Consider the following 12936-nt stretch of genomic DNA (forward strand, 5'->3'; position numbering starts at 1 on the left):
CGCCGACGCGCTGCGCGAGCGACGCCGCTCCCTTTCGCCGCTCTCCTGCCACTGCACAAAAATGTCACATGCTCACTTTGAATTGGGTAGTAGGCTATACATAGTATACATCCTACTTCCTACTTAATATTATAAATGCGAAAGTTTGGATGTCATGATGTTGGGATGTCTGGATGTTTGTTACTCTTTCACGCAAAAACTACAGAATGGATTTTGTTGAAACTTTACAGTATTATTGATTTTAACCCAGATTAACATATAGGCTACTATTTATGATGATATGTGACAAATTAATTTCGATAAATAAATAAGACGTGACTAAAAAGCGCCATCTATCTCATAGGTTAAAATCTACAGCGCTGGACATTGACGTTCGTAAATATTCATGCGGGGGAAGCCGTGAAACGCCACCTATCAACATGATATCAAACAACAGATTTTACGAACTCAGAAGGGGTAAAACGAGTAATAATATAAATTCACTTCTTCCTAGCTCGCCAGTCGACTTGTCAGCTCTGTCTCTGGGTGGTTTACTTTTTGTCTCCTTCGTTCGTTCGTTTCAGTCAAATAATGACACCCACTGCTGGACAAGATTCCATCCTCCCCTAAGAATTTCCATAACGAGATCGGTCCTGCGCTGCCTCCTGCGGCCCTGGTTCTTCTGGCGACCTTCACCAGATCGTCGGTCCTCCTAGTGAGGGCCTGCCTCATTACCAAACCTTAGCGTGCGGGTTGGCAGCGGGCGCGCGCCACGCAGCTGTCGGCTTACTTACTGCTAGCCTTGTCATGCCACTTGTCTCCTAGTGTGCAGGTTAGCGCCCAGACTATTATCTCACTTAACATCAAGTGCGAATGCGGTCAAATACCTGCTCATTCTCACTTTAGCCGGTGGGTTAATTGTCTTCTCAACTGTGTGCGACTCAACTCAGTGTGTCTCTTAGGCTTTGAGTGGCTCATCTTGGCTTTCCAGCCTTCCAGCTTTTACCTTGTCATGTCACTTGTCTCCTTGTCTCACCTTAGCGTGTGGGTTGGCAGCGGGCGCGTCCGCACCTTGGCTTGGTCTCTTTGTCTGTCTCTCAATTACTTGTGGGTTCAACTCTATGTTACCTGTCTCTGTGTACTCTGTTCTCACCTTAGCGTGTGGGTTGGCAGCGGGTGCATCCGCTCTTGCGCCGGCGGCGAGTAACCGGCGTAGTAGGCGGGCGTCGGCGGCAGCGCTGTCAGCTTACTTACTGCTAGCCTTGTCTCACCTTAGCGTGCAGGTTAGCGCCCAGACTATATCTCACTTAATATCAGGTGCGAATGAGGTCAAATACCCGCTCATTCTCACTTTAGCGGGTGGGTTAATTGTCTTCTCAACTGTGTGCAACTCAACTCAACTCAGTTTGGGGGTTGTTTTCTAGGCTCTCACTGCTTCACCTTGGCTTTTCAGCCTTCCAGCTTTCGCCTTGTCATGCCACTCGTCTCCTTGTCTCACTTTAATGAGCGGGTTTGCACCCAGACTATATGACGCTCACTTTAGCGGGTGGGGTTAGTCTTTTCAACTGTGTGCAACTTGTTTCTCGTTAACTATGTGCAACTCAATTGAGTGTGGAGCTTGCTTCCTAGGCTCTCGAGTATCTCACATTGACTTTCCAGTTCACCTTGACATGCCACTTGTCACTTTGACTCCATATAGCTTACCTTAGCATGTGGGTTGGCAGCGGGCGCATCGGCGCGCCGGCGGCCAGCAACCGGCGTAGTAGGCGGGCGTCGGCGGCAGCGCTGTCAGCTTACTTACTGCTAGCCTTGTTACGCCACTTGTCTCCTTGTCTTACCTTAGCGTGCATATTAGCGCCCAGACTATATCTCACTAAACATCAGGTGCGAATGGGGTGAAATACCCGCTCATTCTCACTTTAGCGGGTGGGTTAATTGTCTTCTCAACTTTGAGCAACTCAACTTAGCGAGCAAGTTGGTACCTTGGGAAAAAGCGATTGATGGTCTCTTTACTTCCGTGTGTCACTTCATATCGGTTCTGAACAGCTCACTTGCTTGGACTGTGACTGATCTGCCTTGGCTTTGTCTCACTTTGGCGTGATATTGCAAGTTGTCTCCTTGACTCTTGAGCTGCTGACCTTGGCTTGAGAGTAGTCTCCTTGCCTTTGTGTCCCACTTTTACTGTGTGTTTCACCTTAGCGTGCGGGTTGGCAGCTGTTGATCCGGCTCTCCTTACAGTTAGTGTTGACTCCATATGAAGCTCGGTCTGTGAGCACGTAGAATTTTGTCCAATGAACTCAAGCTATACCCATCCTTATCGCTCGCGCGTAATTATATTGCTGTCGCGACTGTGCGACGGGCGGCCGCAGTGAGTGTGCGAGCGCGACAGCAACATAATTACGCGCGAGCGATAAGGATTCATTAGGCTTGGGGTCATTGGTCAAAATTCTACGTGCTTGCAGACCAGACTATAACTTACCTTAGCGTGTGGGTTGGCAGCGGGCGCGTCGGCTCTCGCGCCGGCGGCCAGCAGCCGGCGTAGTAGACGGGCGTCGGCGGCGGCGACGGCGCGCGCCACGCAGCTGTCGGCGCCGACGCGCCGGTCCAACGCTACCGGCCGCACGCGCTGGCTGCCCGGGCCGCTGTCCTGCACACAATCAAAGTAATTCACTAGCTGAATGACGCCGTATTTTTTACCACCAGAAAACAATTAGAGCATGTGAATTAAAGCTTCTTTAGTATGACTCCAAAAATTTACAATAAATTACCACAGACACTAAAAGACACAAATATTCAGATAAATTGTAAGATTCTTGACTTTTTTTATGTTTAAATGTTTATGAAATTGTTACTGATTGGACATTACTAAATTACTAACTTACTTTTTATTTTATTAAATTTATACTAACCTAATACGACTCAATGATGTTATGTAAATTTGTACGCCGACCTTGGGCCAAACATAGTGATACCGACTACTTAATTTTTAACACCTGTAATATGTAATTTACCTATGTTCCACGAATAAACGAATTTTGATTATTTTGATTTTGATGCCGAGTCACGATCGCATCGGATCGATGAGATGATTCCACCCGATCCGGCGTCGAACAAGACTGAAACCGGATCATCAAAACATGTGCTTGCTGATCCTGACCCCTTCTACTCTTCCTGTAGATGTCGTAAACGACGATTACACGACAAATATACGAAACATCAGGCCTCCTCACTTCATCTGGTTAAGGCCCAAAGTAAATTAATGTGGATGCAAGCAGAATCTAAAAATGACCTAATAATGATGACGATACAAGTGATGAGATATTTTTTTTTAAGTCCCGTTGGATCATCGCGGTAAGCTAAATATGCTTGTATCACGATTCACGAGTGAGCTCGCCACAATAGTCGAGCGGCGGCAGGGACCGAACCCGCGTTCCCCGGATCACGAGTCGGCCAGTCCGACCCCTTCACCGTTCTTAAGGCTTGGTATTTCTGCTAAAGTAGGTATTTCGCGCTGTCAAAATCTGCGCGCGCAATTGTTCGCCGAAACCAGCGCGCCAAAGAGCTCCCGCCACAATTTCCAGCTACACAGTGTTGGTTAGGCTAGGTTGACTTCCTTCCGTTCAAGCGTCACACTCACAGCACTTTCTAATACAAATTATATCCAAGTGATACAAATTAAAACAACTTTCAGAATTTTTGGGAATATATTTTAGAATCGAATAAATTAATATAAAATATAACTGCCAAAGTAAACACGGTTCAAAGAGGCGTGGCGTCACCCGACCTTCCGGAAGTTCCGCGTCGGCCAAAATAATTCCAAAAAGATTACGTCACCCGACCTATGGGAAGGTCATCGGGAGCTTGAGCGATTGGAAAAACATTTTATGATCAGTTACTCGTAGTAGCGATTATTTAGAGCTTGGATAATAAATTATAGTTGTTGCAATTTACGAAACTTTGCATGTGGTTAATTACATTAATCAGTACACGCATCAATTTTGTTCAGTCTTTTTGTTTATTAATAAATAAAAATATCATACTAAAATTGCATACATATTTGTTTGTATTGATCTGGGTGTTTTCTTTCCATAATTTATGTATAACGTATGTATCGAAAATCACTATGAGCATCACACGTTGAGATTTCACTTGACATTGATTGCAATCTGACATGGAGTTTTCAAACACTTGTAAAAATAAAAAGTAATTAAATCAAAAGCAGTAAGTGTCTAGTATTGATATCAACTTCGAAGCAAATGACTCCCAAAATAATTTTCTACCCATTTTACACGTTTGTCATGAATTATAATATTAAGGAATTGTGAAGCAAAATTTCAAGTAGATTGAACCAAAAAATCACTTTGTCCCATACAAACTTTGCCCCCTTTTTCACCCCCTTCATTTCATGACCCCATTTCGGAAAATCGGATGCCTACGTCATACAAAGAACACACCTTCTAACTTTCAGGTCTCTACGATATCCGTCAGTCATTTAGGACAAAGCATTTTTATTAGTTGTCCAATACTCTATCGTTCCAGGTATGTCATTGACAGGAGGGCGCTACTATCTTAATGGGTTATTTATAAATGCTAAATAGTAAATATTAGTTTGGATTGTGAAATATCCTATCCTACTAATATTATGAAGGCGAAAGTTTGGATGTCTGGATGTCATAATGTCTGGATGTCTGGATGTTTGTTACTCTTTCACGCAAAAACTTCTTAACGGATTTTGTTGAAACTTTACAGTATAATTGTTTATAACCCAGATTAACATATAAGCTAACTTATGATGATATGTGACAAATAAATAAGACGTGTCTAAAAAGCGCCATCTATCTATCGTCATTGGTTAAAATCTACAGCGCTGGACAAACTACTGTATGACGTTCGTAAATATTCATTCGGGGGAAGCCGTGAAACGCCATCTATGAACATGATATCTAACGAGAGTAAAACGAGGTCCACGCGAACGAAGTCGCGGGCGGCCGCTAGTTTATAATAGGTAGCTTTCCCTCCGCAACCTTATTGGTATTCCATGTATGTGTCTTTTAACTGATTTCTGTTAAAATAAAATTCATAAAATTCATTTATTTTTGCAAATAGGCTTTAAAAAAGCGCTTTTACACGTCCCAATATTAACCCTACCACTGCTTCGGGACAATAAATGGGCCAGTGCTGAGAAGAAGCAGCGCAAGAAACTCAGTCACTATTTAAACATTTCATGTAAAATTTGTTCAGTTATATCTCCATTTACATCTGCATCTGTAAACAAGGGTTCATGTTCTCCAGCCCAGATGCCGAGTAAACAGAATCGTCTTTCAGTGACGTGCAGCTGCCCCTATATTTGACCCACTGACCTAAAATTTTATTATTTATTGGTATCAGTGTGCTCTTCTAAAGAGTGTAAGACGATTGTATGTAGGTACTATTAAAATGTAATTTTAACTCATTGGTTTTGTCTCATATTTGAGGAATGTACTATGTATCATGAGTAGAATCTTCGTTTAAAAGGATGCGAACCATTTAAATTTCAATAGGTAGACAAAATTGATAATTCTTAATTATCAAACATTTTAGCTTTCTCCAGTAACACTGATATTATTATACTGTGACTCATCAAAGTCATCATTGTCAAAAATATTGACAAATCGCGAACTGTCACGGCCAACAAACTGACACGCATCCGTCCTCCGTAAGCGCCACCGCGCGACTGATTGAGATTGTCCAAGCCGTCATGGACGATTTTTTCCACATTTTTTAACATAGTAACTAAATAAGACGCAATATAAAAATTTCATCCGTTAAAAGCCCTCAAGTTATTTCTGAACTTTAGTTTAGTAAAAGATTTAGAATCTCAAATCGCTTATTTTAAAAATAAAACCATAAATAGAAAACGAATAGAGGTAACTTTGGGAATTTATTCTATCGAGTCAACTTCATCAAATCGTGTTTCCATCCGTTAATAGCCCTAGAAAATATCCTCAACTATGCCCAATAAAAATCTTAGCCTTTAATTTTACTGTTTAGTACCTCAAAAATGAAAAATGAAAACCTCATTTTCGCCATTTTCTCTGCTACCCGGCCTTAATAAATAATACGTTCTATTTTATTCTTTTTTGTCTCCTTGAGAAGGAAAGGGTAGACTGCTGCCATAGTTGCTTATAAATCAGCTAAATCAAGTATAAACTCACCTGCTTGCTGCCGCCGCCGGTGAGCTTGGTGACGATGGCGTGGATGCCGAGCGAGATGCCGCGCTGTGGCGACAGCACCCGAGCCGCCTCCACCGCCGGCGCCGGCGGGCTCTGTGGACAAACAACCGGGTGACAATGGCTGACGGTCAACACACGATATGAAAAGATATGGACAATGGCCGTTTAGTGGTTCAGAACGGACTACTATGCCGAGAGGTCCCGGGTTCGATTCCCGGCCCGGACAGAAATTGAAATGATGAATTTTAATTTCTGTGACGGGTCTGGGTGTAAATATGTATAATATGTGTGTATTTAATAATAAAAAAAGGTATATAAGTAGTATATCCGATAAGCTAGCACCCATAACACAAGCACTGAGTTGCTTACTTTGGGGCTAGCTGGCGCTGTGTAAATTGTCCAAAGGTTTATCATTTATTATTAATTAAAAAGTCGGAACAGTTTGATTGACTTAGATCACACTGAGAAAATAAATACCACCGCGATCTACATGACACATAGTTCCATCTATCGGCAGCGTATGGAACTAAGTCTCTCACAGTAGCAGCAATGTTAGAATTAACGCCATCTCTCAGCAGACTCTGGAAGTAAATCGTTTCTCACCGTAGCAGCAGCGTCGGCAGGCGGCACGGGCTCGTACGCCACGCTATAGTTCAGTAGAACTTCTACTACAGGCATGCTGCCGAGCGAGCACGCGATGTAAAACCGATCCTAAAATGGACCTAAGTCTCACCGTAGCAGCAATGTCAGATTTAACCCCATCTCTCGGTAGACTCAGGAAGTAAATCGTCCATCTATCGGCAGCGTGTGGAACTAAGTCTCTCACCGTAGCAGCAGCGTCAGCCGGCGGCACGTAAGTCTCACCGTAGCAGCACTATCAGATTTAACGCCATCTTTCGGCAGACTCTGGAAGTAAATTGTCTCTCACCGTAGCAGCAGCATTGGCTCGCAAGCCACGTTATAGTTCAACAACACTTCAACTACAGGCATGCTGCCGAACAAGCCACTTGTCACAGCGCCATCTCTGAGTAACCTGTGGAACCAAGTACTCACCGTAGCAGCAGCAGGCTATTGAGCGAGCAAGCTTTATACAGCGCCATCTATCGGCAGCGTATGGAACTTAGTTTCACCGGAGCAGAAATGTTAGATTTAACGCCATCTTTTGGCAGCGAGTGGAACTAAGTCTCTCACCGTAGCAGCAGTGTCAGCTGGTGGTACGGGCTCACACGCCGCGCTGTAGTTCAGTAGAACTTCTACTACAGGCATGCTTCCGAGCGAGCAGGCGATGTATAGCGCCATCTATCGGCGGCGTATGGAACTTAGTTTCACCGGAGCAGTAATGTCAGATTTAACGCCATCTCTCGGCAGACTCTGGAAGTAAATCGTCACTTACTGTAGCAGCAGAATCGGCAGGCGGCACTGGCTCGCACGCCACGCTATAGTTCAGCAGCACTTCTACCACAGGCATGCTGCCGAGCGAGCAGGCGATGTAGAGAGCCGTCTGCCCGCTGACGTCGGATGCGTTCACGTCGAACGCTGCCTTGTACTGCCACTTGCCGCTCTCGTCGCTAGGAAAAGAAATAAATTCTTTTATTTTCTGCTTTAAAAGGCGGTTTACTTGCAGGCGTTTTTTATGCAGAACAAGAGCGCTTTCACATTAGGGCGTTAGTAGCGCGACTTCAGCGCGGCAGCGGCGTTTTTATAATGTGAAGGCATGCATGTCACATAGTCTGAAATTTTCGGCAGCGCGTCTGTCGCGCGTTTGTCGCGCTGCTAAATCGCCTAAATGTGAAAGCGCTCCAAGGCAGGTATTTGACCGCGATCGCACTTGATGTTAAGTAGACTATTCAGCGTAATAGGCCATAAGAGCCGGCATCTGCACTTATATTGGCCTTTAATTACCTCCTTTCCATAACTTGTGCTCTACCCGAGTTGCCTAGAAGATATACCAACTTCACCATCATTTCAGCCACAGGACGTCCACTGCTGAACGTAGGCCTCACCCAATGACTTTCACATCGCACGGTTGGTAGCGGCCTGCATCCAGCGCCTTCCTGCTACCTTTATCAGGTCGTCGGTCCACCTTGTGGATGGACGTCCGACGCTGCGTTTTCCGTTACGCCAACTTGTTGCGTTGAAATTTTTCAGTTTTGCTTCGCATACTGTTCTTACCGCGTAATGTTCTCTTTCTTTTCAAAAATAAAGGAATGTTTTCTTTGAGTAAAACTTTCTATCTACTGTGATTGATGTATTAAGAGTGCTTTCCCTCCAGGTGGCATTACAAAATTCCACCCTGTATGTGAATATAGGGGCAGTTTTGTCGATAAAATTGACATAATAACATCGCCTTAAATTATCGCTAGCCCTATCCCAAACACACTGTATACATACTTTTTATTGCATACCACTCTACACAATAAAATACCAGTTCAAAGAACACAACTTCCATCCTACCCAGGGATTTTACAACACAACGCGTCATCAAGATAAGTAGGCATCCACTCACGTGTAAGTGTTGAGCACGTCCTCAGGGTAGGGATGTTCAAGCAGCAGCGCGACCAGCGGCGCGTGCGCTCCGATGCATGCCGCGTGTAACGGCAGCCATTTCTCCACCGTCTCTTGCTGGAACAACATAGAATCGTCATCAGGTCATTGGTCTTCAGTGCAGGAGCACCACCTCAACGTAGAAACGTCATCAGAGGGCCTAGTGTAAGTTTACATCCTAGTGTCAAAAAATGACATTAAATGTATGACGGATTGTACAGCGCCCCTAAAGCCCGGTTTGTGATCACGTAGAATTTTGTGCTCGCTCGCGCGTAATTATGTTGCTGTCGCGCTCGCACACTCACTGCGGGCGCCCGTCGCACAGTCGCGACAGCAATACAATTACGCGCGAGCGATAAGGATGGGTAGTTTGGGGTCATTGGACAAAATTCTACGTGCTCACGGACCAGACTATAGCGGAAATGTTCAAAAACTTAAATTGTCATATGTAAGCGCGTTTGATGTAAACTCACACTCAGCCCACAGGTCATTTGGTCTCCATTGAAGGAGCACCACCCTCTTTAATTTTACCAAAGTAAAAGTAGACCTATTCTACTCTGCTCGAACCTCATAATATTGGACCAATATAACATGACTCTAACTCACGTCTGAGGCATTTGACCAGCATTTGTGCAGATTTAGGAAAGTACTGACGACGGCACGTCAAGGTAACCACTGCGGGTTCTTGTGCAGTTGTAATAGAGACGAGTTTGCAAAAAAATGGGTAACCTGATGTGCTGTCGTGTGTACAACAGCCATATTTTTGCAATCTCCAGCTGCTGTCTCCTGCTGCAAGAGCTACCGACCTGTGCGACGCGGGCGAAATGCTGCCTAATTGCGTAAATAAACTAGGAGCTACCGAAAGTGCTGCAGCACCAATCCCCAGACTAAACTAATTTACGTGCTGCTGATAATCACGCAAATAAGCCTCACTTGGGAAGGAACTGCGAGTTATTTTCTTTCGCGGCTCCACCTCAGAATGTTTCTCTACCAGAGCAAGCGCCACCCGTCTTCAGGGCAGGTTATATACCTCCCCTTAGTTCTCCGCTAACCGTCTCCACGGATATGTCTTTAGCGGCCACCAAACAACCCCTTATTTATATTACCTGTGCAGCGCGGGGGAAGTGCTGTAGAAGCAACTTGGCAATGTCCAGGTGGCCGTGGTAGGCGGCGGCGTACAGAGGCCCGTAGCGCGTGACCGGGTGCGCTCGCCCGTCCGCCCCTGCTTCTAGTAACGCCGCTACCACGGCTGTGTGGCCCGCTTCTGACGCTCTGGATGATAAATTAAGATGTTTTAATAGGATCGGATTGTGGAATAACATTTAAGACTTTTTCTCTTATTATCTGGCACACACAATTAACCACTAAAGATGGTTAACAGTTCTTTCACATTTAGGCGATTTTAGCAGTGTGACACTCCTGATGACTTCATACTATACGACAGCGTGGTATCAGCGTTTTTATGGTATGAATGCAGGCATCCGCTGCTGCCGCGCTTCTGTCGCGCTTCTGACGTCTAAGAATGGGAAAATTGGAGGACACGGTAAGCTGTCAACGGTCGTCTGTATCAGCTCAATTTGACATCAAGATAGAGAGAAAAGACCTGTCTTTTTTTGTGTGACAGTAGGTTTTACCGGAACAATTTCCACCTCTCGTTACAACTCCAGCCCCCTTAGCTATATTTTGTTGTTTTTTTTGTATGTAGTAACTTCGCTTCGTGATTCTAAATAACTACTGTCAGGAATGGCATTTGTTTAGGGGGCTGTATATCCAGGATCTACACATGAAGACCCTAGAATTTAAACTCCATACCGCCACGTTATAAGCAGTACAGCAATTCCAACTCACACATAAAGCAGCGTGTTGGCGCCGCCCGGCGTCAGGTTGACGATCAGCCCCGCGTTGTTGCCCAAGGTTGCCAGACGAGTCTTCAGTCCCTGTACATCTCCTCGCGAGACCAGCTCCCGAAGCGCCGCGTGCTGCGAGAGGCGCTCACGTTCTAGGGCGTCTGGGGACAATTCAAATTCTTTATTAGTATGTAGATAGAATCATTGGGGAGGCCTATGTACAGCAGTGGACGTCCTGTGGCTGAAATTGATAGTGATATAGGTAGACCCTTTGCAGTTAAATGCGTTCTAAACATTGCTAGCCCTACTACCACTTCGGGACAACATATCGCCTCGTTTTGAGAAGACGTAGCAATGGTGGGAGGCATATTGTAAACGTTCCAACAAGCACTACTGGTGAGGAAAATCTTGCCGCTCGCCAGTGGTAATTTTCTAGCGATTTTATCCCGAACCGATATTCCATACAGCCGTCAAGTGAAGACTAAAATGTCATCACAAATGTCTCTTGAGTGTACTTACCTCCACATGTCGGCGACGTCGTCAGAATTGTGTTGTTTACTAGTTGTCTATGCAGCAGTTAATGACTAAATGACTTCCATCCATCCATTAGTGTACCTACCTCCAGTATCCCACCGGTCAGCGACGCCGTCAGACTAGTGTTGTTTATTCTATAGTCCACGCAACAGTTGATATCATCACAAGCGTCTCTTGAATACCTGGGTGGTTACTCCAAAGTCTCGAATGTTGCCATCTCTCTCACGCAAAGAGAGATGCCAACATAAGCAAATTTGACAGAAAGACCCGAAACTAAGTACCCTGTAGCTGAATGTACCCACCTCCAGTAGCCCACGGGTCGGCGACATCATCCACGAAGTAATGCGTGGCGTCGTATGCAGCATCAGGCTCGGTCTCCGCTCGCGAGCGCTTGAGTGACGTCACTGATTGCGCTCGCGAGCGCGCGCGCGCCTCGTGCGCCGCCTCGCGGAAGCGTTGCAGCATTATGCGTTATTTTTCATTGGTTCGTGGATCACTACCAGCACTGTTTTTATATTTGTTAAAACAAAGTCATATTTGAAGTGGTATGGTTACAGGTTTTCTGTATTAGAGAGTAGATAGAATAATTAAATATCAATTATCCATAAAGTTTCTTACTGTCGCTATGATCAGTAGTAGTTCCCAGTAACGCTGCTGCCCAGGGAATGTGCAGATAAGCAAGCGACTTGGTACGGCATGTTTATTTATTTTAATTACCTACACAGCTTTTAGACCTTATTAATTACGTAATTAAATAGTTATGTTGTTTTATTTTAGAATGCCGATAATTGTCTTTAACCTAACCTCGCATTAAGACAATCAGACAATAGCCATTCATCCACAATAACAGTTCGCTATAGTGATTTCACACTTCATCTCACAAGCATGCGCGTACGCTTGCCCAACTGCCTTGGTTGCGATCGTAGAGCACAGAGCAGATGGATTCAGTGGGTTTAAAATTTAAATCCTGAAGATGTAACTTGAGACACGAAAAGTAATTTTACTTCGTACAAACTTAATTGATTAAAGTTATGCTGCTTCTTCTCAGCACTGGCCCATTTATTGTCCCGAATCAGTGGTAGGGTTAAAAGTGCTGGGACGTGTAAAAGTGCTTTTTAGAGGCCTATTTGCAAAAACATTTGAGTTTTTTTATGAGTTTTATGTTTACCTATTTGTTTTGTAAATAACCTAACTTAACATCAGGTGCTTTTGTTCTGCATCAAGTCAAAAAGAAAATATATTTTACGTACGTGACACAGTCAAAAAATGATACTCTAATGCCATTCTCGGTTAAACAAAAAACTGTAACCGAACTATTTGCAATTTTGCCATTCCCAAACAGACTAGAATAATCAACCAACTGGGCAGGGCACATAGTACGCAGAACTGACGGCCGATGGGGCAGAAAGGTTCTGGAATGGAGGCTGCGTACCGGAAAACGCAGCGTGGGACGTCCATCTACAAGGTGGACCGACGACATCGTAAAGGTAGCAGGGAAGCGCTGGACGCAGGCCGCTACCAATCGATCAACATGGAAAGCATTGGGGGAGGCCTATGTTCAGCAGTGGACGTCCTATGGCTGAAATGATGAATCAACCAACTGACTAGAATTGAACGCTGCAGCAAGAACGCATTCTTTTGCAGTTTTGATGCGTCTATGCCAGCTGCACTAAGAGACATCCAATTTATACATGGCAGACTACAAACGCCTAAGCACTGAGATTACTGCAACGGCATGCGTTGTGGCTCTGCTATCCGCTTGCATACGACACGGCCTGTTTACCGCGACAGGGATATATGGGCTTATGTGTGGATTTACA

At 44.8% G+C, this 12936-nt stretch overlaps 1 protein-coding gene across 1 annotated transcript in view; it reads right to left on the minus strand.

The window, feature by feature from the left end:
* Positions 1–11581, minus strand: part of Lrrk (Leucine-rich repeat kinase) — a 33729-nt gene extending 22148 nt beyond the window's left edge. Inside the window, exons 1-8 of the mRNA XM_028318486.1 lie at positions 11419–11581; positions 10584–10743; positions 9842–10007; positions 8698–8813; positions 7585–7759; positions 7383–7490; positions 7018–7065; positions 6174–6284 (exon numbers count right to left, since the gene is read on the minus strand). Coding sequence (XP_028174287.1) covers positions 6174–6284; positions 7018–7065; positions 7383–7490; positions 7585–7759; positions 8698–8813; positions 9842–10007; positions 10584–10743; positions 11419–11581 — 1047 coding nt within the window. The remainder of the gene's footprint in view (positions 1–6173; positions 6285–7017; positions 7066–7382; positions 7491–7584; positions 7760–8697; positions 8814–9841; positions 10008–10583; positions 10744–11418) is intronic.
* Between the last annotated feature and the right edge of the window lie 1355 nt (positions 11582–12936).

Source organism: Ostrinia furnacalis, unplaced genomic scaffold (assembly GCF_004193835.3).
Source record: "Ostrinia furnacalis isolate ACB-3 unplaced genomic scaffold, ASM419383v2 OfSCF6924, whole genome shotgun sequence".
NCBI lineage: Eukaryota > Metazoa > Arthropoda > Insecta > Lepidoptera > Crambidae > Ostrinia > Ostrinia furnacalis.